Source organism: Dama dama, chromosome 33 (assembly GCF_033118175.1).
Source record: "Dama dama isolate Ldn47 chromosome 33, ASM3311817v1, whole genome shotgun sequence".
In the NCBI taxonomy this organism is placed as follows: domain Eukaryota; kingdom Metazoa; phylum Chordata; class Mammalia; order Artiodactyla; family Cervidae; genus Dama; species Dama dama.
The window spans coordinates 39,340,677-39,367,501 of NC_083713.1; the positions used below are offsets into that span (position 1 = coordinate 39,340,677).

At 34.9% G+C, this 26,825-nt stretch overlaps 1 protein-coding gene across 21 annotated transcripts in view; it reads left to right on the top strand.

The window, feature by feature from the left end:
* The window catches only part of BAZ2B (bromodomain adjacent to zinc finger domain 2B), a 313,340-nt gene that overhangs the window by 173,413 nt on the left and 113,102 nt on the right, over window positions 1-26,825 (top strand). For 16 of the 21 annotated variants that reach the window (XM_061135321.1, XM_061135323.1, XM_061135319.1 and 13 more), the window contains 5 exons: window positions 5,725-5,913; window positions 10,146-10,313; window positions 11,230-11,423; window positions 21,218-21,418; window positions 21,735-22,130. In XM_061135321.1, coding sequence (XP_060991304.1) covers window positions 5,725-5,913; window positions 10,146-10,313; window positions 11,230-11,423; window positions 21,218-21,418; window positions 21,735-22,130 — 1,148 coding nt within the window. The remainder of the gene's footprint in view (window positions 1-5,724; window positions 5,914-10,145; window positions 10,314-11,229; window positions 11,424-21,217; window positions 21,419-21,734; window positions 22,131-26,825) is intronic. The other 5 variants (XM_061135318.1, XM_061135334.1, XM_061135335.1 and 2 more) reach the window with 3 other exon arrangements.

The following is a 26,825-nucleotide window of genomic DNA, read 5'->3' on the forward strand; positions in this document are numbered from 1 at the left end:
TAGAGCTGTATATTAATTCTCATTATGCAGTAAGTTCACATTTTTACTTATCAGTTAAAATGGAAACCAAAAAAAGTTGCAGTCATAATATTGAAACTATGCTTGAATGTTAATATCTGTAAAAAAGAGTAATTATGGTCGTCTAAAACTATTTTCATTTTATGATGTAATTTATCAGTTTTCAATTGTGTTCTCTGAGCAAAATTTGAGGTTTTTTTTTTTTTTTTGAGTAGTCATGCCAGGTTTTTATTTGGGAGGATCTTCTGATTATAGGTTTATTAATGTAGAAAAATTACTTCTCCAAAAGTAAAGCATTCTAATATTCAAATAATTTTATTTTGTACTCATAAATTTAAAAGAGTCAGTTTGACTTGTGTTGAATTTTCTTTCTTTTGGAGGATGCTCTGTTTTTTTTTGTTGTTAATACAGAATATACTTTTTAAAACATGTAGTTATAGAGTTCACTTAGCCTTCTCCAGTCTATGATTAGAAATCTTGTGAACAGTAGCTTGGTATTTCAAGACAGTTGGAGAAGGTTAAGGACATTGTCCTGACAATGAAAAAGTGAAAGTGAAAATCATCCGACTCTTTATGACCCCATGGACTATACAGTCCATGGAATTCCCCAGGCCAGAATACTGGAGTGGGTAGCCTTTCCCTTCTCCAGAGTATCTTCCCAACCCAGGGATTGAACCCAGGTCTCCCGCATTGCCAGCGTATTCTTCACCAGCTGAACCACAAGGGAAGCCCAAGAATACTGGAGTGGGTAGCCTATCCCTTCTCCAGAGGATCTTCCCCACCCAGGAACTGAACAGGGATCTCCTGCATTGCAGGCAGCTTCTTTACCAACTGAGCTATGAAACCTGGCAATGAAACCAAGGGTGTAATCTAAACAGCACCCCCTGCTGTATAAGAAGACTAAAGCCACAGCATAGATGTCATTAAATCAGCTTCTAAGTACCCAAAGAGCTTTTAATAACATTGTGAATGCTTTTTATAATTGAAACAGAGGGGGAAAGTGAGGTATATTTTAATCTCTTAAAGAATGACTTCTGGTTATTCCAGCTTTTTAAAGGAAGAGAGAAACAGAGAATTGAAAACTACCATTTTTAGAGTTATCCACAGCAGGTATTATAAAGTATTGTCCCTGCAACTGTTAGCAGTTTGTTTTTCTGCAGTGTTTTGTAGAGAGTAAAAATGATTAAGAAATGGCTCATTCCTTTATAACCTTATACCTTAGCGATGGTATGATAAAAGATTGTGAATAATCATGAATGTTCAAAGAGGGTCCAAAACATATCTGGGAGATTCAGGGATACTTCTTGGAATATATTTTCTTGAAATTATTATGAAAGGATAGTTAAGATTATTAAAGGCAAAAGAAGTCAAAGAGCATGTTATATAAGCATGGAGGGTTTATAGAATTAATGTGACCAAAAATATAATAATGGAAAACATTTACTAAGTACTTGTATTTCAGAGTATGCCAAGTATTGCAGATTATTGAGATGATCGAGATTCAGTTTTTGCTCTCAAGGAACTAAAATCCTAGTTTAGAATTCATGTGTATAGAAGTGATAGTTAAACTAATGGAAGTACATAAAATGACTGAGGATGAAAGCATAAAAGTGGAAGAAGGAGATGGCTGGACAAAATCTTTAGGAATCTTACTTATATTTACAAAAGAAAATCCAATAAGGCACACAGTAGTACTATTGAAAAACAGAGTTAAGAAGAATATTAAAATAGTTCCATGACCTGGATCTTAAGGGTGAAAATGGGTTTAATAAGGAAGAGACAATCATATGCCAGATTTAGAGAGTCAGGTTAAGAATGAGACGAGCAAAGGTTATTGGAATCTAGTGGTTAGGAAAACTTAAGTTCCTTTACAGACAAAATGGGAGGGAGACTTAGACTTGGCAAGGTATTAAAGATTCTGAGAACTGAGGAGGAAGTAGACATACAAGTATAAGAATTTTCTTTCAAGGTTAATGAGGAGTGATGGTGAGGTGGGATTGAGAGGGAAGGAGATAGATGGGGTTAAGTGGTAGAAGACCGAGAGAGGCCAAAAGGCATGCTGAGAGATATGGAAATGGAAATGTGGAAACCGTGGTTAGTAAAATTTAAGACTTTAAGATCTTGGAGTGGTAGAGCTTTGTGTGATAGAATCTAGCATGTGGCCTAAATGAAATCAAGGAGAAATAAAAGGCCAAGTGGTAATTAAAAAAAATTAGGACTGGAGGTTGCTTAAGTGTAAGACAAAAGGAAACTAGTAAGAAGGATCCTTGCAAGTTTAAATGAAAATTCAAGACAGCTTCCTGGTCTTTGGAATTAGTCCCATGCATGTGCACCTTCTGTTATTAATGAGTAATAAATCGATTCATTCAGCAGATACCTATTATATATCTACTCTGTACAAGATATTGTTTAGGTATTTGGGATCTGTTACTTATTTCTGTATGTGACAATACCAGTTCATAATATTATAATATTAACTAACTTATTTTATACATTGTGGTGTGAAGAAGTCTTACACTACCTAAATTATGTTCAAATCATTGAGTTCCTTAAGGCTCAGGATTATGTCTTATTTATCCTGTATGCTAACTACTAAGCATAGCACCTATACTTAATATGAACTTAAATATGTTCGTGAACTTAAATATGTTCATGAAATGTCTGAATTACTAGAAACTTTTGAATAAAGAACAGAATAATTCTGGAAGGTTTTTACGTGAAATTAGTAGCTGTTTTTATAAAAAGTGTGGAAAAAATATATTTAAATTATTAATATATATAGAATTACAAAGCCATTTAATGAGAAAGATATACTTGTTCTTATCACTGACTTCTATATTGCTATATAGGCAAAATTTAGTAAAGATTATTAAATGTAGTGTGAACTTATTTCCCTTCAGTGGTATAACTTTATCCATGTATAGCAAAGAAAGTCTCTTAATGTGTGTTCTTAATAATGCATAGTATCACTATAATCAGTATAATGTGGGCCTGATCTTCACTATATTCAAAAGTGAACCTTTTCAACAAGTAATAAGTAGGTCCTATAGATTCCATTGTCACATGAATACTTTCTATGCTTTAATTATGTTCACCAGGAGTTTTCTAAAAAGGAATAAGAAAATAGAGTAAGGTAGCCTCTTCATAATTTTATCAAGCATAGATATAACTCTGTGTACAAACTACTTTTTTTCCCATTTGAATCTACAGTGAGTAAAGCTCATATTTTGTTGGAATCTTATATTCAGCTCTTTCTAGCTATCACACTTTTCTAGAGTTAGAAAAAGAATGACTCATGTTGATATTTGACAGAAACCAGCACAATTCTGTAAAGCAGTTAACCTTCAATTAAAAACTAAATACATTTTTTAAAAAAAGAGCCTTTTTATTATCAAACTGTGTAAAATTGATTCTTAATTATTGCTTCAAGAGTGACAACTGCATTACTCGTGCTTTTGGTTCATGAGACTCCAAGGTTTAAGCTCATTTATTTCTTCACAATAAGAAAATTAATGTTCTGACTATACATCCAAGAATCTGCCTGCTAACAATTAACTTCTATTGTAGAAATATTTCTATCAGTTTCTGCTCCTTTATAATTTCAATCTGTTCTGAGTTTTTATAATATATTGTATAGTTTTGAGTTTACCTCATGAAACTTTTTGTATTAAATCACTGCTATTAATACATATATATAATTGACAAATACAATTTAAGAATTATTATTTTGTAAAATATAAGTTAAAAGTGATTCTAAAATCTACAAACTGAATGTTCAGTTCATCTTGTTTATCAAGAAAACTAATATAGAGGAAAATGTAACTGACCACAGTATGCTTATAAATAAGCAGTTGATTAAAGACGTGTGATTTCAGAAGTTGAATTGATTAGTGAGAATCAGGGATTTTATAGGCAATCACATGTGAAAATAAATAATGGTTCTTAATATTATATATAGGCTCATTTTTTTTAGAGAGATTAGCTGGGTCTTTGAGAATTCTATTGCCCACCCACCCAAAAATTTATATAATCTTTGTGATACCAAAATAGCAATACTCTTAAAAATAGTGATACTTAAAAAAAAAAAAAAAAAGTGATATTTGAGTAATTTCCCTTTTTTCTATTAGCAGACTCTGTTTTGTTTTGGCTTAATTTTAGTGCTTATGGCAGTCTAGAATTCTGATTACATAAAAAGTACCAAATTCACAGATTTTCTGTTTAGGCTTTGATAAACAGAAACTAAGATTGACTGACTAAGAAAATATATCCAAGTTTGTGTCCTTCCCTGCCCTCCTCCCTCACAGTTTTATTTGTGGGCCTTGCTTGTAAAGACTGAGTGTCTTCCCTATAAGATCTACTAACTGCTTTGTAATAGTAGGACCTCAACTTTCAATCAAAACTTTTTTACCTTGAAGGCTGATTAATGTAAGATATACTTGATATAATCATCTATTTAAATCTTACTACTTCAATGAAAATACAGTGTTATTTCAATGAAGAATTTAGGGCTTATATCAGTCAATGATAGTACACTCTGATCTCTTTGATGACTTCCTCTTAGTTTTCAGAGAATAAAAAAGCAAAGAGAAGAGATTTTGTTGATAACTAAATCATAACGAAAAGTATACTTATTTTTAAGTTGCATTTTTTAATTTACTTCAGACATATTTTATTCAAACTATATTGCAATGTATAGCCAGGTCTGATGTAAACAGCTTGATAAGGAAGCCTTATATTTTTTTTGACACAGAGCATAATAGTTTTCACACAGTAAATTATGGTAGCCTAGAGTGTGAGTTTTATATTCTGCTTTCATACTATCAAATCAGGAAACTTAATTATTTCCTGGAAGTAAAAAGAAGATTTCCAAGTATTAATAAATCTTCTGCCAAATCCCTGCAAAAAATGAAAAATACATTGTGTTTTTGATTGTTTAACACTGCAACCTCAGGTTATGACACTTAGTACTAGATTCTCTTTAGAGTAAATGTAGAGATTGAAAAAAATCACGTTTGAATTGAATATGAACTTACTATCACAGTGTTTAAAAATGATTTTTGTATTGATCACTACCCTCGAATGCATTTAGAAATAAATTAGTAAGTTTATTTATTAAATACTTATGCTCTTGGATGTATTGCTTTATCAGGCTAGAAATATAATCCTTTTTGGCATCAACTCTCCTTACCTAAAGATGTTGGATAGAGACCATAGCTTCAATTCTAGCACGTGGAAACTAGGAACTGTTTGCCTATAGTATATGACAATTTGCGTAATGACTTTGTGATGGATTCTGGATTTATTTTGTTAATTTTCAACTTTGTATTAATAGGATGTTTTTTTATCTTCCTTCTTATAAGTAAAAGTTCCTGATAAAATAGTAATGTACATGTATTGGCAGAAAGTTTGCCTCACTTTTGCAGGTCAAACTTTATAATTTATGAAAATTACTTACTTAAAGCATCACTCTCAATCTCAAAATTATAAATAAAATTATGTCATTCATTTGACTTATTTTTAGAGTGTATTCGTGTTTCTAGAAACATCTTATTCTGTAGGGTTTGAAGAACAGAAATGCAAAAGAAAAAAGGTATAATAGAAATTCAATAGATAAACTATAAATTTTAACACACTATGAATGCTGAAATCAGATAAATCTCATCTGTTTTTATAATACAACTTTAAGTGTGTTTTTTTCCCTCCCAGGACATTTATTCAGAGCAGCTGGGGATCAACCGTTTAACCTGTCCACAGTGTCGAGTGCCTTCCCAATGGTCAGCCACCCAGTCTTTGGTCTACATTCAGCCAGCTCAGGGCATTCAGAATTTGGTGGTTTGGGGACACTTGGTACACCCACAGCCTTAGCCGCCCATCCCCAACTAGCATCTTTTCCAGGTAAACATCTATTACAAACAGTGTTCAAGGAAAGGAAGAAAGCTTGAAAATGTGCAAGCAGTAACTGTTTATTAAACTGAACAAAAAGAATAGTCTTATGCCTGGTATATTAAAGCTTATGTGCAAGAATTAGCGCAATCCTTTTTATCATGTGCAAAATAATAAAACACACTGTGTGTGCTGTGTGGCCGTGTAACTAGTTATTCAAATGCTAAGCTAGAAAAAAAGGCATCTGTTGCAAAAGTGAATAATTAAGCCAAGTTTTTATCATGCTTTTTATTGAAGTAGAAAAGTATATGTATTAGAAGTATAAATTTTGATTAATTTTTCGTTTTACTTGGTCTTTTAAAAAAATTATTTAACTTTCAGTGAAAAACTAAAGTCCAGTTCCTATAATGAATAAATACACTTTTATTTTGAGTTCTCATTTCTCTGCGTTTGTAGGATGAGCTTGGCTCTTAAATTTCTATTTTTTTCATGTTTTACTTAAACAACCATAGATTTGCACCACTTACATGGGAGGGAGACCAGAATTATCCCAGATTAGAGGATTCAGGAGTTCAGTAAGACACCAATTAAAGCTTAACTTAGACAAACATGCTATAATTTCTCATTATACTATTTTGAAAGTCTAAGCTTTAATGTGTTTCCAGTGATTAATTTTATCTTAATAAATTTTAGTTAAGGTTACATGATTTAGTGTTACTATTAGAGCATAATTCAGAGACAAGTAGATCTGAATTTAAATCAGGCCTGTTAAGCTGTGTGACCTTGATTGAACAAGTAATCTGACCTCTCAGCCTCAGGTTTCTCATGTGAATAATGAGGATGATAATAATAATAATAGTATCTACCTCTTAGGGTTCTTGTGAAGATTAAAAGAGATAATCCATGTCCAGTGCTGAACGCAATGTTCAGCATACATAATTAGTACATAATTGGTAGCCATCATGATTCTTTCTCTTGTTAAGAGTTTCTTTAAAAGGAATCAAGTATCTTCTTTGATGGAAAGATGGTTAAATATACATTTAATATGACTCATTTTTTGAGTCATATTATTTCTTTAATTCAGAAAGGGAATGGCGAGAAGGAACAATGTGTCTAGAAAGTTAAAAGTCAGACTAAGTCTTGACGTTTGCTTTAAAAATACTAATAGAAATTTATTTTAGGCAGTTCTGAGCATGGTTGCTTAGCGAGATGAGTGAGTATTCAGTAGATATTTGCTGAAATATAGGTTGCTGAATAAAAAATTAAAATAGGTAATAGTAATATAGTTGCTAGTATCTTAAATTTTAAAAATTGTTTTAACTCAATTTCTTATATTTGATATAATTTGATATATATATATATAATATATATATATAATTGCTTTTGAGCATTTCTAAACCACAATGTAATTATTGAATTATTAAAATCAATTATCTTCTGTACTGAAAACATGGTGAACAGTTGTAAAGAATTACTCATCTCAACTTCAGTAATGTTGGTGTTTTCACTGTATGGAAAAATTTTATAGCTTCCTGAATCTATATAAGCTATTCATTCATCCATTTATTGTACAAACTTCTTTGAGCATCTGACTGTTCTGTGCACTAGGCTGAGCACTTAGGAGTCTATGCACTAACATAGTCTGTGTTACGTTTCTTATAGTTTTTAGAAGATGGATAAATAGAAAATTATAAGACAGAGTCTTTAGTGGCAAATAACAGTATGGCTGTATAAGCATACTTTTTTGCCAAGAGAATATGCTTTGTTTTAGAACACTCATTTGTTTAAGTTGAACATCTTATATAACTTAAATTCCTATAATTGGCTTTATTTAAAAGGGTAACCAAAGTGCCAAAATTTTTAAATCACCTAATAAATAAAAACACAAAAAGAAGAAATTACTAGGAATTTTAAATCAGGAATAGTTTATTTTTAAATATTATGCACTTCTAAACTAGTCTGCATTTCAGGTGACTAAATCAACATGAAAATTACTTAATGGATATTAGTATAATAAATTTATTTCCATTTTATATTGAAATAGTATTTCATTGGAAGTTCTTTTAAAATATTTATAATTTTAGTCATTATATTTTTATATTATATTACTATGAATTTTTGTGAAGTATTTGGCTCTATCAAATCAGGGAGATTTTTAAATTCTGCTGTCTTCTAGGTTCAAATTGGGTTTCAGTATATCCTCTGAAATAATAGACTCTTTCGATGGAATATGATTAATGTTGTTACCATGCAGTTACTGCCTTTGAATACATTTAGAAATTCATCATGTTCTGGTTTATGTAATCCTTATTTTGTAAATTTCATTTATCAGCAAGGTAGTTTGTGACTAAGTTTTTTTTTTTCTTAATTTGAAAAAGAAATAAGTTCATACTTAACAAAAATTATGTTATTTCCCATGAAATATTAGACATTTGTGAAGCTTGTTTTCAGAAGTGCTACCATTTTCATCTTTTTATTTGATCTTATTTACTTGAATTTATAACATGTACATTTTCCAGTTGTGTTTTTTTTCTAATCTCTGTTGTGTGCTTATTTATCATTGACATTCTAAAGTACATTTTTATGTTTTTTTTCTGAGAATGATTATGTCTAAAATATTTGAGTCTTATTATACTTTGATTACCTTACCAATTTCTTGGTTGTTTACAAAGTCTGAACCTTCAACTATATTGCTTTAATTATAGACTCTATTTGAAGTAATATGAATATTTCAGGAAACTGGCATTTCCTTTTTTATCAGCTAAATAGAACCAAGTTTTCAAACCTATAAATAGCAATAGATTCCGGCTGTGCTGATACAAGCCCCAAAAACATAGTTTTTCTTTCTATCTAAATACAGTTCTTTCATCTTAACAGTAGATAAATGATTGATAGTTTTGTATAGTTATTCTTGGTTCAGTTCCCATCATTCAGGCACTGCTGAATATACATTGGTGTCATTTCACTAGCAGCGACTTCCTGCAGTGCAGTAGAATAGCTTTTGCAGTTTTCTGCTTATACTGTTTTTTAGACATTTCAGAATGTCAGTTACCATGAACATTTCACTTTCTTTTAAGCTAGACTTTTGTCTTTAGATAATGAAGGTGCACATAACTTTACATCTTGTTTTAATGAAGAGATGTTCTTAGAAAAGCTTTCAAGATCATATAATACAATACATTGACAATGTTGAATTTTCCCATACTCTATTATTGGGATTTTTCCTCTAATTTTTTGTGATTATCAGGTCTATGAAAAATGTACCATATCTCTTGGAAGATCAGCCTGAAAGGTAGTAACTGACTTGGTAATCTACCTGGTTAGCCATTTGGAAAGTATTCTTTCCAAGATTTTAGATGGGGCAATATAAGACTGTCCTTTGATTTATTTCAGATTTCTTCTTAATCTTAACCCTTCCCTAAATAATGTATTCTATAAAATGGGCTTCTCTCATTTTACAACAGTTTTAACTAAAAGCCAATGTTTGAATAGCGAAATTGCATTCAATGATAAGACATTATTATCTGTAATTTATAAGAGGAAGTATAAATAAAATTCAGGCTTTTAAAATTAACTTTAAGGAAAAAAACTTTATGTAAGTCTTTTATAGTTTAATGTGGCAACTTGTTTTTGGAAATTCTTGAAGCACTTTTCATTTTTAAGACCAAAAGAAAAAAAAAGATATAGACATTTTCTTCCATAAATGTATTCAAGATATGCTGAAAAACAGTGGTGTTTGTATTATTATTTAAACCATTAGATTTATCAAAGCCAGATTTTTGTTGTATGTAATTTAAGGAAATTCTTAACATAGATTGTAGATGGTTGCCTTACATTCTAAGGTTTTAATATAGATTAAAATATTCTTAAATACTCTTTCTTTGCTACTTTAGAAAAATTATCATGTAAGTCATCAAAGAGTTAAATAGTTCTTTAATATTAATTTCAATGTTCCCATTTTATTTTAAAAACTATAGACTACCCTTGTTCTTCATAAACTTGAATTAATAGAAGCTGCTAAGTGAAGAACCTTGGATACTGTCTTAACAAGCAGAAAGATGAATGTATAACTTCTAATCAGTTATCTTTTAATTAGAAAGATGATCAGAACTATGTGTAATTCAGCAATTCTGTTCCAAGATAAACCCTGAAAATTTTTTTCAGTAATAAAATGTAAAAAGCACTGTTAAATTAACTAGAAAGTTAATCCAAATATTTTTGCTTGTTTGGTGTTTGGCTTTGAGGTGCAGAATGGTGGCGAACGACAGATGTTCATACACGTGCAGGGGCAACCTTCTTTCCACCGTTACTGGGAATTCCACCACTGTTTGCTCCTCCAGCCCAGAATCATGATTCTTCTTCATTCCATTCAAGAACTTCTGGAAAAAGTAATCGAAATGGTCCTGAAAAAGGTATCCATGTTAACTTGAATGAAGTATTATCCTTCATTTCAGTAACCATTTTCAGTAGAGTTTAGATTTAGAAACAGTTATAAAGCATTGTGCTAGACACTTTCACATTGTCTTGCTTAATCTTTATAATAACTCTGCGAGATTGAAACTGGTCCGTGTTTTGCAGTCAAGATTAAATAAATTATTCAAGAAAGTACTGTTTACATGTTGACATTGCATAGCAGAATTTAACCCAGGTTTTAACTCCCAACTCCACTGCTTTTCCTCTGTATCTCATTACCTCCCTTATGTTGCTCAATAAAATATATTACTTCTTCTGTAATTAAGCATTAAATTTATATGTTAGCACACCTTTTTTCTTTTACATTTTCATTAATATTTCATAGTTGATAACTGTTTTTAGAATACATTTGCAAACTATAATACCATTTTTGATGGTTTGTTATTATCTTTCTTTTCATTTAAGTAGATGTTTGGGAGTTTGCCCTGAAAGAGGGAATAGTTGTATATAATTACTTTTCTAAAGTTTTTTTAATTGAAGTAAAATTCACATAAATGTAAAATTCACCATTTTAATCAGAACAATTCAGTGACATTTAAGGCACTAATAGTGTTGTGCAACAGCCACCTCTATCTAGTTTCAACACATTTTCATCACCCCAAAAGGAAACTTCATACCAATTTCTCCCTCTTATTTCCTCTCTCAGTCTCTGGCAACCACTAACTTGCCCTCTTTCTCTATAGATGTACCTGTTGTGAATATCTCATATAGATGGAATCATACAGTTTGTGTCTGGTTTATTTCACTTTTCATAATGTTTTAGAGTCATCCCCATTGTAGCATATGCCATTATTTCATTCCTTTTTATGCTGAATAACATTCTCTGGTATAAACATATTTATTTTAACTTTCAAGGTGTAAATGGATCAATAAATGGAAACAGTACATCATCTGTATCTGGTATCAACACATCTGTACTGTCCACTACTGCTTCAAGTTCTGTGGGACAAACTAAAAGTATAAGCTCAGGTGGAGGAAACAGAAAATGTAATCAGGAACAAAACAAAACCCAGCCTTTGGATGCTAGAGCTGACAAAATCAAAGATAAGGTAAGTTAACCTTCAGAGGACAAATATAACAGATCTACATAAGTATTCTAAAGGTCAAAGCACCTAAATCTATGGAATAATTTTTTCTGATTTACCAAACCCTGTTTTTACAGATGTTTATTTTTATTGAGTAGTTTTATTATTAAACATCTAAAAAATTAAAAATATCAGCACCAGTATCCATAACACAAATAGTCATCATTCAGTTCAGTTCAGTCACTCACTCGTATCCAACTCTTTGGAACCCCATGGACTGCAGCATGCCAGGACTCCCTGTCCATCACCAACTCTCAGAGTTTACTCAAACTCATGTCCATTGAGTCAGTGATGCCATCCAACCATTTTATCCTCTGTCATCCCCTTCTCCTCCTGCCTTAAATCTTTCCCAGCATCAGGGTCTTTGCAAATGAGTCAGCTCTTCACATCAGGTGGCCAAAGTATTGGAGTTTCAGCTTCAGCATCAGTCCTTCCAATGAACATTCAGGACTGATCTCCTTCAGGATGGACTGGTTGGATCTCCTTGCCGTCCAAGGGACTTTCAAGAGTCTTCTCCAACACCACAATTTAAAAGCATCAATTCTTCAGCACTCAGCTTTCTTTATAGTCTAGCTCTCACATCCATAGATGACTACTGGAAAAACCATACCTTTGACTAGACAGACCCTTGTTGGCAAAGTAATGTCTCTGCTCTTTAAAGTGCTGTCTAGGTTGGTCATAGCTTTTCTTCCAAAGAGCAAACATCTTTTCAACTCATGGCTGCAGTCACCATTTGCAGTGATTTTGGAGCCCAAGAAAATAAAGTCTGCCACTGTTTCCACTGTTTACCCATCTATTTGCCATGAAGTGATGGGACCAGATGCCATGATCTTAGTTTTCTGAATGTTGAGTTTTAAGCCAACATTTTGACTCTCCTCTTTGACTTTGATCAAAGGTTCTTAAGTTCTTCTTCGCTTTCTGCCATAAACGTGGTGTCATCTTCATGTCTGAGGTTACTGATATTTCTCCCAGCAATCTTGATTCCAGCTTGTGCTTCATCCAGCCCAGTGTTTCTCATGATGTATTCTGCATGTAAGTTAAATAAGCAGGGTGACAATATACAGCCTTGACATACTCCTTTCCTGATTTCGAACCAGTCCGTTGTTCCATGTCCAGTTCTAACTGTTCCTTCCTGACCTGCATACAGATTTTTTAAGAGGCATGTCAGGTGGTCTGGTATTCCCATCTCTTTAAGAATTTTCCACAGTTTGTTGTGAGCCACACAGTCAAAGGCTTTGGCATAGTCAATAAAGTAGAAGTTTTTCTGGAACTTTCTTGCTTTTTCGATGATCCAGCGGATATTGGCATTTGATCTCTGGTTTCTCTGCCATTTCTAAATCCATCTTGAACATCTGGAAGTTCACAGTTCATGTACTATTGAGGTCTGACTTGGAGCATTTTGAGCATTACTTTGCTAGCGTGTGAGATGAGTGCAATTGTGTGGTAGTTTGAGCATTCTTTGGCATTGACTTTCTTTGGGATTAGAATGAAAACTGACCTTTTCCAGTCCTGTGGCCACTGCTGAGTTTTCCAAATTTGCTGGCATATTGAGTGCAGCACTTTCACAGCATCAACTTTTAGGATTTGAAATAGCTCAAGTGGAATTCCATCACCTCCACTAGCTTTGTAGTGATGCTTCTTCAGGCTGACTTGACTTTGCATTCACATTCCAGGATGTCTGGCTCTAGGTGAGTGATCACACCATCGTGATTATCTGGGTCATGAAGATCTTTTTTGTATAGTTCTGTGTATTCTTGCCACCTCTTCTTAATTCTACTTCTGTTAGGTCCATACCATTTCTGTCCTTTATTGTGCCCATCTTTGCATGAAATATCCCTTGTTATCTCTGATTTTCTTCAAGAGATCTCTAGTCTTTCCCACTCTATTGTTTTCCTCTATTTCTTTGCATTAACCACTGAGGAAGGCTTTCTTATCTCTCCTAGCTATTCTTTGGACCTCTGCATTCAAATGGGTGTATTGTTCCTTTTCTCCTTTGCCTTAAGCTTTTCTTCTTTTCTCAGCTATTTGTAAGCCATCCTCAGACATCCATTTTGCCTTTTTGCATTTCTTTTTCTTGGGGATGGTCTTGATCCCTGCCTCCTGTACAGTGTCACAAACCTCTGTCCATAGTTCTGCAGGCACTCTGTCTATCAGATCTAATCCCTTGAATCTATTTGTCACTTCCACTGGATAATCATAAGGGATTTGATTTAGGTCATACCTGAATAGTCTAGTGGCTTTCCCTGCTTCTTCAGTTTAAGTCTGAATTTAGCAATAAGCAGTTCATGGTCTGAGCCACAGTCAGCCCCCAGTCTTGCTTTTACTGACTGTATAAGGCTTCTCCATCTTTGGCTGCAAAGAATATAATCAATGTAATTTCGGTTTTGACCATCTGGTGATGTCCACGTGTAGAGTCTTCTCTTGTGTAGTTGGAAGAGGGTGTTTGCTATGACTAGTGCATTCTGTTGGCAAAACTCCATTAGCATTTGCCCTGCTTCATTCTGTACTCCAAGGCCAAATTTGCCTATTACTTCTTGTATTTCTTGACTACCTACTTTGTCATTCCAGTCCGCTATAATGAAAAGGACATCTTTTTTGGGTGTTAGTTCTTGTAGGTGTAAGGTCTTGTAGGTCTTCATAGAACCGTTCACCTTTAGCTTCTTTAGCATTATTGGTTGGGGCATAGACTTGGATTACTGTGATATTGAATGATTTGCCTTGGAAATGAACAGAGGTCATTCTGTCATTTTTGAGATTAAATCCAAGTACTGCATTTTGGACTCTTTTGTTGACTCTGGGGGCTACTCCATTTCTTCTAAGGGATTCTTGCCCACAGTAGTAGATAGAATGGTCATCTGAGTTAAATTCACCCATTCCAGTCCATTTTAGTTCACTGCTTCCTAAAATGTCGATTTTCACTCTTGCCATCTCCTGTTTGACCACTTCCAGTTTACCTTGATTCATGGCCCTAACATTCCAGGTTCCTATGCAATATTGCTCTTTACAGCATCAGACTTTACTTCCATCACCAGTCACATCCACAACTGGGTATTGTTTTTGCTTTGGCTCCGTCTCTTCATTCTTTCTGGAGTTAGTTCTCCACTAATCTCCAGTAGCATATTGGGCACCTACTGACCTGGGGAGTTCATCTTTTAGTGTCCTATCTTTTTGCCTTTTCATGCTGTTCATGGGGTTCTCAAGGCAAGAATACTGAAGTGGTTTGCCATTCCCTTCTCCAGTGGACCACGTTTTGTTGGAACTCTCCACCATGACCCATCCGTCTTGGGTGGCCCTACTCAACATGGCTCATAGCTTGATTGAGTTAGACAAGGCTGCATTCAGATTGGTTAGTTTTCTGAGATTGTGGTTTTCAGTCTGTCTGCCCTCTGATGGTGAAGGATAAGAGGCTTAAGGAAGCTTCCTGATGGGAGAGACTGACTGAGGGGAAAACTGAGTCTTGTTCTGATGGGCAGGGCCATGCTCAGTAAATCTTTAATCCAATTTTCTGTTGATGGGTGGGGCTGTGTTCCCTCCCTGTTATTTACCTGGGGCCAAACTTTAGTGGAGGTAATGAAGATAATGGTGACCTTCAAAAGGTCCCACGTATGCACTGCTCCACTCAGTGCCCCCCAGCCCTGCAGCAGGCCACTGCTGACCCACGCCTCTGCTGGAGACACCTGGACCTCATGGCCAAATCTGGGTCAGTCTCTCTTGGGATCACTGCTCCTTTCTCCTGGGTCTTGGTGCGTACAAGGCTCTGTGCCCTCCAAGAGTCTGATTCCCCAGCCCTGTGTAAGTTCTGGCAGCTCTATGGTGGGGTTAAGGGCCACCTCATAGATAAGGTTTATTGGGAAGTTAACATATACCAGTTCTGCTGTAATTGCTTTGCATATAATATCGATTTTAGCCCTCCCTATACCCCTAATGAGGTAGGTGCTGTTATTATAAATCGAGAAAAAGAGTCCTCAAGTAGTTGGCCATTAAGTGGTTAGGATATGAAGTCAGGCAGGTTGACTCCACCGCCCATGCTTTCGGAAAACCAAAACAAGAAACTGTTTATTATGGAAATTTTCAAAATGCATAATAGACAGAATAGTATAATTATTTGTGTACCCAATATTCAATTTTAGCAGTTACCATTCATGGTCAATTTTATTTCATCATAACCCCAACTGTGCAGGTTAGCAATTTAATGCTTCTCAGCTCTGAATTCTCCTTTGCCAGTCGGCTTAGACCTTGCAAATAGAGGGTCCTGGAGAAACACTGGAAGAGGAAAGGGCTTCTCTTCTTGGTTCAGGTGTTCTCTTCTTGGTCTTATGCTGTAGCTGCCAGTGAATAGCTTCCTCGCCAGCTGGCAGCTGTCCTGCCACTTGTGTTCGATAGACCCAGTAGTGCACACCATTTAGTGAGTTTCACTGACATCCCAGCAGGCAGCTTATTAGTGAGTTTGATAGCATGCCTGTGGTTGGTTTTCTAGCTAATTTTTCTGCACCCCACTCGTAGATCCCTAGCAAGTTTTTCTGGCAGTCCAGCAGGTGATATTTCCTGTGTGCCAACGTTGATCTGTGACGCTTCGTGAATTTCTCTGCCATCCAGTGGGCAATAGTCACATCCTTTCCAACAAATACTCCTGCTTGGACCTCCTGACTAAACTTGTTTGCTATAGAAGCAGTATCAGGAATAGGGTGATATTGTACAGATTGCACATAGTAAATTCACTCCAGCATTCTAGACACTATGTCTTTGGATTTCCTCTTCTGCATTGTCCTAGGGAAGTTGTGACACTTAAGCTATACTAAATATAGTCCACCACTGTGTCCAGATTTCATTCACCCTACTAAGTAAGCTGAGAGACCTCCAGCTATGTGAACCAACACATTATACCCAGAATTTCTAGTAAGTGCACCTGTATAAGTGTATTTGAACTGCTTCCATTTGTAATTTCTTCTTGAGTGAGAAGTCTTGGTTTATTCTGAGTTCAAGCCCTAGCATCAGCTACAAACATTTTGGAAAGACAGATAATAACTAGAACATTGCCTTTTTGTCTACATTTTATAAAAACCATTCTCAGGGCCTGACATTTCTGAGGGCAGCGAGTCAAAAGTTTGTGATCCTATTATACAGAGTGAAGTGAGTCAGAAAGAGAAAGATAAATACAGTATTCTAACACATATATATGGAATCTAGAAAAATGGTACTGAAGAATTTATTTACAGGGCAACAGTGGAGAAACAGACATAGAGAATAGACTTATGGACATGGGGGAAGAGGAGGGGAGGGTGAGATGTATGGAAAGAGTGACATGGAAACTTTCATTACCATGTGTAAAATAGACAGCCAACTGGAATTTGCTGTATGGCTCAGGGAACTCAGATAGGGGCTCTGTATCAACCTAGAGGGTGGGATGGGGGGGAGGCTCAAAAGGGAGGGGATATATGTATACCTATGGCCGATTCACGTTGAGGTTTGACAGAAAACAGCAAAATTCTGTAAAGCAATTATCCTTCAATGTTTGTGATCCTATAACATCACTTTCTCTATTATCTCAGCTATAATATGAGGGGATTGAGAAGCTTCTGACACCACATTAAGAGCATGTAATATATCTAGTGCTGCACAATGTGCAAAGCAAGACTTTGGAGGAATGGATATGAAACAGATTCTGTCCTTCATTCTAGTAAGGAATCTGTAATGACATTCCTAGGGCTTCCCTGGTGGCTCTGATGGTAAAGAATCTGCCTGCAATGTGGGAAACCTGGGTTCGTTCCCTGAGTCAGGAAGATCCCCTGGAGGAGGGCATGGCAACCCACTCTAGTATTCTTGCCTGGAGAATCCCTACTGGACAGAGGAGCCTGGTGGGCTACTATCCACGGGGTCTCTAAGAGTCAGACATGACTGAGTTACTAAGCACAGCACACTGACATTTGTAAACAAAATAAGTGAAGGTAAAGTGGAAAATATTTCCAGGAGCAGCTATTAACAACTTACAGAGGTACCTATTTAATGATATAAGGAAAGAAATTCTGGGTACCATAGGGGTGTCTTGGAGTAGGAAATGACAACCCATTCCAGTATTCTTGCCTGGAAAATTCTATGGACAGAGAAGACTTGTGGGCTACAGTCCCATAGGTTGCAAAGAGCAACTGAGCATAGGGGTGTCTGTTCATGTCTACATAGGAGTGTCACTAGAGAGACTGACTGTCAGTGTGAGGGGTGCTAGAACTTAAGATTTCAGAAGAGTACTTCTAGATATCAATAATACATGGTCTGGAATGAATCTGTGTTAGTGGGTTGTTCAAGTATAATGAAGATGAAGGTAGCTGAAACTAAAAAAGAAAATCCTATACTTTTTGACCCCGTATTTTCAGTTTTAAAAACTTAAAAAAAGAACTACTTCATCAGCTCTTTTCATGTGAAGTTTGAAAAGTGTTCAGCTAATTTTGATAATTCCTCCTAGAAGGCAGGGTTACTTATATCAGTGAAGCTCACTTGAAATCATTAAGTCTAATTCCCTACATGTATTTTCAGAATAAATACAGGTATTTTAAATTTAACAAAGTAAGTCAATAGAGACTAAAATATACAAACATAAAGCCTATTGAGAAAAAAATAAATAAGACAATTCAGGGTTAAGTAATCAGAATCATAAGTTCCACTCTTGTTGCCGTACAAGTTATTGTTACCACAGCAACCATAACAGTCTTATAAAGACACAAGTGATTTTTTTTATCACTTTAAATATCATGTTATCACTCTCTGTAATAGTTTTCTCTCTTGCTCAGAATAAAATCTCTGCCATGGCCTGTAAGACCCTGCGTGGTCTGACCCCAGTCCATCAAGCCTTATTTCCTGTGGTTCTCTCCCAGGAAGAGAGAAGTTTCTGTGCTCTAGCAGGTCTGGCTAACTTTTCCATTCTTTGAACATGTCAAACTTGTTTTCAGCTCATGGCTTTTCCCTTTGCTGTTTCTCATCTTGAAAGGCTCTTTTATCTTTCTAGGATGGGCTCTTGCTGTCCATTTAGGTCTCAACTGAAAAGAATTTTACCTGACAATTACATCTACATCTTCATCCCACCACCAGCACATACTGTCTATCCAATTATCTTGTTTTAGTCCTGGTATTTATCACTAAAAACCCTTACTTACATTGTTAATTCTCTTCTCCCTGTTCCCATGACAGCAGAGTTGCTATCTGTATGTCACACCCTTGTATCCCCAGAGACTAGAACAACTCTGCCTGGTACAGAATAGTCTTGAATATGTATTTGTTTTGCTATTGAAAGAAATAAATACCCAGGGAAATGAAAGTTCCAGGAGAGAGTTCTGAAAAGCTTTCCTAGAATGGGTAGGGGGCTGCTGCTGTTGCTAAGTCGCTGTAGGGGGGAAAGGGAGTAATTAGTAAAATCTCCTTTGATTATTTTTTATGAATCTAAGAAGACTTATTTTTAAAATATTTAAATGACAGAAAAAAGACATACTACCTAATTGTAAAAATTCAAAAGAACCACTCCCCCCCCACATATACATTAATAGGGACTAAGGAGATGAAATTGGTGATATTGAAACTCAGTTTTCTATCTTTCCCTAATACGTGGACTTGTCTACTCACATCTACTTTTTCTTTTTAATGCAGCGACTAAATTTGTTATAAAACAGACTCTTTGCATACTGTCAGAGTGTGCTCTGCAAAGACCACCTGCATCAGAATCATATTAAGTGCTTGTTAATGCAGATCCCTGTGCCCTGTTTAGAATTGGGATCCAGGAATCTGCTGGCTACAGCAAGTTCTACAAGTGAATATTTTATGTCCCTGAAGCTTTAGAACTCTTACCTCTCGACCCACTCTCGAGGAGTGTAGGACCATCTGTCATAACAACTGTAGGTGAAAACTACACAGATTGCTTGGACAATGAAATGGGAGTTGTTGTTGTTGTTGTTTCTTTTTTTTTTTTCCTGCTGAATCAGGGTAGCTCCCTTATTCCCTTCCTTCCTTGGTTTCTTCTAAAACTGAAAGTGGTAACTTCAGTTTAGGTTCCTTACAGTTTTCATAGTCTTGCTATGCATGTGTGCCTATATACTCAGTCATGTCTGACTCTTTGCAGTGCTGTGGACTGCAGCCCACCAAGCTCTTCTGTCCATGGAATTTCCTACTCCAGGGGATCTTCCTAATCCAGGGATCAAACCCAAGTCTCCTGCATTGTTAGGAGGATTCTTTACCTCTGCACTACCTAGGAAGCCCATACATACTTAGAGACTCAAAACAGATTTTGGTTGCCAAGAAAGAACTGTTTCTCTGCCCCCAAAATGGTAGGCTTAACATTACTCTATTAGTATTATTTCCCTTTAATCTCTGCTTTGGTCTTTCTCATCCTGTGATTTCCCTTATTTCAAATCCCTTTCTGCTTTACTGTAAGGGAAAGAGCTCAGGGAATGATGAGACTATTAGCTTATTGAAGGGTATGTCTGTGCCACTTTGGAGCAGTTAACACAGTATCATGGCAAGCAGAATATAACAGGAGTGACTCTCTTCACACATGTAGTTTATATGATTTACATAAAGTTTCAGAAGACACAAAGGAAAGTATATGTTTGCCATCTGAAACTATGGCTTCAAAACCTGGCCTCCTCTTGTAGAGGTGTATTATTATCTTTTATTCCAAAACCCCATAGTTATGAAAGGCTTCATTCCTTCTAAAGCCATAACTTGTGTAATTCATTGCTTTTGTAATTCGTTGCTGATTTTTCTCTATTTTATCTACCAGCAAACACTATAGAAATGTTCTGAAATAACTTTGTAGTCAGTCTTGTTGCTTTGTTGTTTTGACATTTATCCCTTTTAGTCTTCCTATTGGCAGAATTTTAACTTTTTCATTATTGTATAGTTATTTAATTACAGTTTATCTCATTATTTTTCCTCTTTTTATCCACTACCATTGTCTGTTCTTTAAACACAAAACTTTCCTTTTATATGACCTCAGGTCCCTTTTCAGCTTTGAATTTTCTTTGTCCTGTAGGGTCTTAAATGTTCCAGAAATTAATCTCTCTATCATATTTTTCTGTCTTTTCTGATGTGGAAATATACAAAACTGAAATTCCTTGACACTTAACTAAAGCCACTCTTGAAGCCTTTTTCTGCCTGTTTTATCTTCTCTACAATACTTTTTACTGTATGGAATTATTTGCTTTTAAAATAATCATCTGTCTAGTCTATCACCACCACCACCACCACCACTGGAATGTAAGTTTTCAGAAGGCAGAGACTCTATCATAGACTTTATTGTAGTCCAGCACCTAGAAAGGTGTGTTTGGCTACTGATTCACTGTCTACACAAAGAAAGATTAAAGCTAAATGTAGAACTCAATGTGCATATCTGGAACTGTTGTTTTCTTTATCATAACTGGAATGATCTTTCTGTAAATTGCTTTTTTACTCTGTCATACATTTTGAAGCATGGCAGTCATATGAGAGTGTACATATGTATATATTTATTACACATATACATACTACATTGTATACTGTTTTCAATATTCTATACATGACAGATGTCACACTTTTTTATTGGAGATGCCTGTCAGATAAGTTAATGTGATCAGTTTTTTTAATAATTACTTTTGAAACATGTGGCTTTTTACTTTTTTCTAAAATGACACTTTGAGGTTGAAAATATCATTTAAGAATTAAAGGAGCATACCTGTTACTGAAACTTGAATTTTTTCCAAAAAGAAAAATCTTATTAAAAAAATCTTGTCTTTATCCAGAAGCCAAGGAAGAAAGCTATGGAAAGTTCTAGCAACAGTGATAGTGATTCAGGCACGTCATCAGACACGTCAAGTGAAGGCATTAGTAGTAGTGATTCAGATGACCTAGAGGAAGATGAAGAAGAAGATCAAAGTATTGAAGAAAGTGAAGATGATGATTCTGATTCAGAGACTGAAGCACAGCAGAAAAGTAACAACCAGGTAGGTATAAATCATTTCATTGGGTGGTATCTGCACATTATTCATATTTAGGAATTAACTGGCTCCTCTTAACTCTCAAAGTCTATATAGTTTAAAGTTTATTATTGCCTTTAGTTCTTCCTTTTGCACAAGAATAAAAAGGAGATAGAGAAACATTTTTAAAGGGACATTTTGTGAATTTTTTAGTGAACTTTATATATTTATCAATCATTAGAAACACTTTTTTAAGGTACCCTTTTTCTCCCCCATGATTTACTGCTTGATGTTCTTTGTTTTAACAGATGTTAAGAAGTTGCCTTTTAATTTGTATCTACAGGTGCTATTACATGGTGTTTCAGACCCAAAAGCAGAAGGACAGAAAGCAACTGAAAAAGCCCAGGAAAAAAGAATTCACCAGCCATTACCTCTTGTGTCTGAATCCCAGACTCACTCATCATTCCAATCCCAGCAGAAGCAGCCTCAGGTTTTGTCACAGCAGCTTCCATTTATTTTCCAAAGCTCTCAGGCAAAGGAGGAATCTGTGAACAAACACACAAGTGTAATACAGTCTACGGGATTGGTGTCCAATGTGAAACCTTTATCTTTGGTAAATCAAGCCAAAAAGGAAACTTACATGAAACTCATAGTTCCTTCTCCTGATGTACTTAAAGCAGGGAATAAAAATACCTCTGAAGAATCTAGTTCTTTGACCAGTGAATTGCGTTCCAAACGGGTGAGTTAAAAATAATTTATAGAAGAATTTTATTATTAGACAAAGAACTCTTATATAGTCTTACAATGTTTAAGTTTAAACTGAATTCTACCCTTAAATTTATACTTTCTTAGTCACCAGGAATAGAATATTCACACCAGAAAACTAAATTTCTGTGATTTTATATTTACCTACACACCTGTTTAATATACTTTTGTAAACGCAATCTTGTCATTTTTCCTAGGCTTAATAATTTAGCAGTAAGAAGATAAATATATTTGCACTGGACACTTCACAGTTACTTTTGTTTAGAATCAATTTCTTTTTTTTCTAATATTAGTATATTCTTTTTTAAAGAAATGAACTCTTAAATAATTTACTTCTATAGTTCTATAATTTATCAATTTTAAGCAAAAAAATCCTTTCTAAGAATTGTTTTCCTCTACCATTCTTAATGAATTATACAAAACACAAAATATTTTGAGTAAATTTACTTATACAAACACCAGAACCACTCATCAGAAATTTTTTTCATATTTATTTTTTTTCTGTTAATTTTATATTATTGTATAGTCTACAGTCATATGTTCAGAAGAATTCTAGTAATTAAATGACCAGTGCTTTTTATTCTTGAACTTACCCAGACTGGAGAAAAAATATTCTGTTTGAACACAGTCGCCTGACTTTTATTTATGAAAACCATCATTAGGCATCCTAATCATTGGAAAAGACTTACTGTTTTGCCAACCATTCATTATTTTAAGTGCTGCACATGTATTTAGTTATTGGATAATGACATCTGTAAGTGCCGCTAATAATATCATGTACATATTCACATGGTCAAATTGAGATTCGTATGACCTAACTCACCCAAGATCACATGCTAGTTGGTGATGGAGCTGGAATTCAAACTTAGACTCTATAACACTAGAGTCCTTGTTTTTAATCACTATGATAGGCTGCCTTTCTTGCTCAAAAAAAAAAAAAAAAATCACGATGTCCTGTCCATTGACTCTATTTTTTAAATTAATTTTTATTGGAGTATATAGTTGATTTATAATGCTGTGTTAATTTCTGCTGTACAGCAAAGTAAATCAGCTATACATATACACATATCTCCTCTTTTTTGGATTCCCTTCCCATTTAGGTCACCACAGAGTTCATAAAGTTCCCTGTGCTATATAGTAGGTTCTCACTAGTTATCCAGAGAAGGCAATGGCACCCCACTCCAGTACTCTTGCCTGGAGAATCCCGTGGACAGAGGAGCCTGGTGGGCTGCAGTCCATGGGGTTGCTGGGAGTCAGACAGGACTGAGCGACTTCACTTTTACTTTTCACTTTCACACATTGAAGAAGGAAATGGCAACCCACTCCAGTGTTCTTGCCTGGAGAATCCCAGGGTTGGGGGAGCCTGGTGGGCTGCCATCTCTGGGGTCACACAGAGTCAGACATGACTGAAGCGACTTAGCAGCAGCAGCAGCAGCAGCAGCAGCAGCATTAGTTATCTATTTTATACACAGTAATGTATATGTATCAATCCCAATCTCCCAGTTCATCCCACCTGCCCTCCCCCCATGGTATCCATATGTTTTTTACAGTGAAGAATTTGATGTGAAAGTGAAAGTTGCTCAGTCGTGTCTGACTCTTTGCGACCCCATGGACTATACAGTCCATGGAATTCTCCAGGCCAGAATACTGGAGTACATTTACCAGCTGAGCCATAAGGGAAGCCCAGGAATACTGGAGTCGGTAACCTATCCCTTCTCCAGCGGATCTTCCCGACCCAGGAATTGAACCAGGGTCTCCTGCATTGCAGGCGGATTCTTTACCCAACTAAGCTATCAGGGAAGAATTTAAGAACAAGGTCAAAGAAAAGTGAGGAAATAGAACTGTTTTGAGAATCTAAATGAGTAGTTCTCAAGCCTAGGTGTACATTAAAATCACCTGGAAAACTTTTAGAAAGAACTAACCATTTCAGAACAATTTAAAATCAAATTCTCTTGTGTTGAGATTGAGATATTGCATGTCTGAAAAGCATCCCAAGTGATTCAGATGTGCAACCAATAGGGTCTCCCACATTGCAGGCAGACGCTTTACCCTCTGAGCCACCAGGGAGGCCCCCAGTCTAAATGGAATGATGAGTGGTATCAAAATATCACACAAATGACAACTTGTAATGGACTGATCAGCTGTTAGGAGTTATTGCCACCACATTATTGACTCTCTTTGAAAAGTTAAGCAAGTTAAAAATTACTTTGCATTGATTAATTTTTTCATGAATGTATATTCCACTTTAAGACAAATGAAGAGCCACATCAATAGTTACTTGCATTTTGAAAGTTTTCTTAATTTTTTAAGAGTTTCTTAAATGCCTATTTAAAGATTTTCATGTGACATCTATTAGAAAGTCATTTATTAAACATTTGCTTTATAAATGTAGCCAAGCTAGACTTTCTACCCATGTGATCTTATGTAATCCTTACAAAATTGTGTGAGGTAAAGAAACTTAAGGCTCAGAGAGGTTAAGTCACTTTTCAACATCATATAATAAGTTACGAGAAGACAGATTTTTAAACCAAGATCATTCTGATTTCAAAGCCCATGATAAAGATGAAATAATTTGGTGTTTCTGAAATGGTATGGTATTTAGTGGGAAATGTTTTATGTGACTGCACATTCACAGTAGATTCTGTGAATGACTTTATCTATTTATTGGTATCTAGAATTGAGTTAAGGGCTTATCAGGTGGCACTGGTGGTAAGGAACCTGCCTGGCAGTGCAGGAGACGTAAGAAACACAGGTTCAATCCCTGAGTCAGGAAGATCCCCTGGAGAAGGGCATGGCAACCCACTCCAGTATTCTTACCTATAGAATCCCATCAACAGAGGAGTCTGGCGGGCTATAGTTCATAGGGTCACAAAGAGTCGGACATGACTGAAGCGACTTAGTAGGCAGCAGGCAGGCATTGAGTTAAAGGATATTTTTATAATTACTTCTCTTACATCAGCTTTCCTTCTTTATGTGACAGTCTAATATATTTAGAATTTTGCTTGATTTCTTATGACAGTTTCCATTATTTCACTCTTCCATGTATCTGCTTTCCACACTAGTTGATAATTTTCTTCAGTGTTATTTAATTTTTGGATCCTTTCAAACCTTATACTATAGACATTTAATTTAAGTCAGTACACATTAATTGTAATAAAGACCAGGAGTTTTGCCTAGAAGATTTATTGTGGTCTCCAGAGAGTCAGGTAAAGACTAGGGGAGCAAGAGCTTAGAGGTAGGGCAAAACTTTGCACCTCTCTCTTCTCATACTCCAATCACCCAAGGGGTATATTGAAGTAGCAAGACTTTTGCTACCATATAGGTCTTATTTTTCTCCCCTCCTACTTAATGCCCCACCCCTAATATCAAAAAGGATAACACATTTGCTGTAAAAGAGTAACTGATGCTAGTCTTGGGATAAAATACAGTCTTTTTTGGTTATTTTAGAACACCTTCAGATGTCAATATATGAGAAGTAATTCTTCAGAGTTATAGAATGAGAAGCAATTTCAGAAAATTAAAATATGAAATATAAAATTAAGGGGAAAGTTATTGATTTTATGACTCTTGATCCTATATATTTGGAAGGAATATTAACTATTAAAAATATTAACCACCTATTAGAATGCAAAATTTTGTTCTAAGAAATGAGAATACACTAAATTTTTCTGCTAAAAATTTAAATCAGTATATATATAAACTATGAAGTATTGAGTACATTACATATATATACTCATATACTATGCAATATTTATGTTTCATATAAATATTAAAATTTAGTATATTAAAATATTTTATGTAAAAGTTTGCTATAAAATTCTTTTTAAAAAGATAAACAATTATATAGTATAATATTCAATATTTTATTCACTGAATAAATACCAGTGAAGCCCTTTCTCTTTGTGAAGCATTGCCTTATGTACAAATATTATATTTCAGTCTTTGTTTACAAAAAGTTAACTTAATTTTCTAAACAAATAACATTAAGATAAGTTAAATAAGATAAAAAAGTTTATATGGGAATTGCTTAATGCTTATTAGTACTGGTACTTTACAATATTTAATAAGTCAGTCTGTGTGGCATTCCATCTCCATTTATATTTATGAAATAACCCACCACAAGTCTTTGCTGACTTGCGTATTAAGAGTCCAGGTCCAGTGCTGACAATACTGTTGATTTTAAATTCAAGGCAACCATTTTCATTGCAGAATTTTACCTTTCAAAATTTAACTTCTATTTCTATGAACTTCAGATATTTTAATCATTCTACTTCAGTTTTCTTTTTTACATTTTAATTATACAAGTTTAATGAAATTCATATGATGTTATTCTTTTCATGAAGATCCTGATAGTCAAATAAATTTTTGTTGCTATTTACAGATGTAAATTTTTTGGTTTAATGGTTTACAAATGAATTTTTCCCAAAAAAGTATAATTTTTTCTAAACTGTTTTCTACGTTCTTTCTAATGCTAATGTGCTAAAGACACCCCAAAGTAGATTCCACAGAACATTAAGCCAGCCTTTCTACTAACTTCAAATCATGGTTACTGTAGAAAACTACAGGATAGACTATGAGTGGGGACATAAAAGAGCTCAAGGATAGGAGAGATGAGTGCTTTAGGCTGGGACAAACATAGGAAACATCTTGAGTTGGATTTTGAATAATG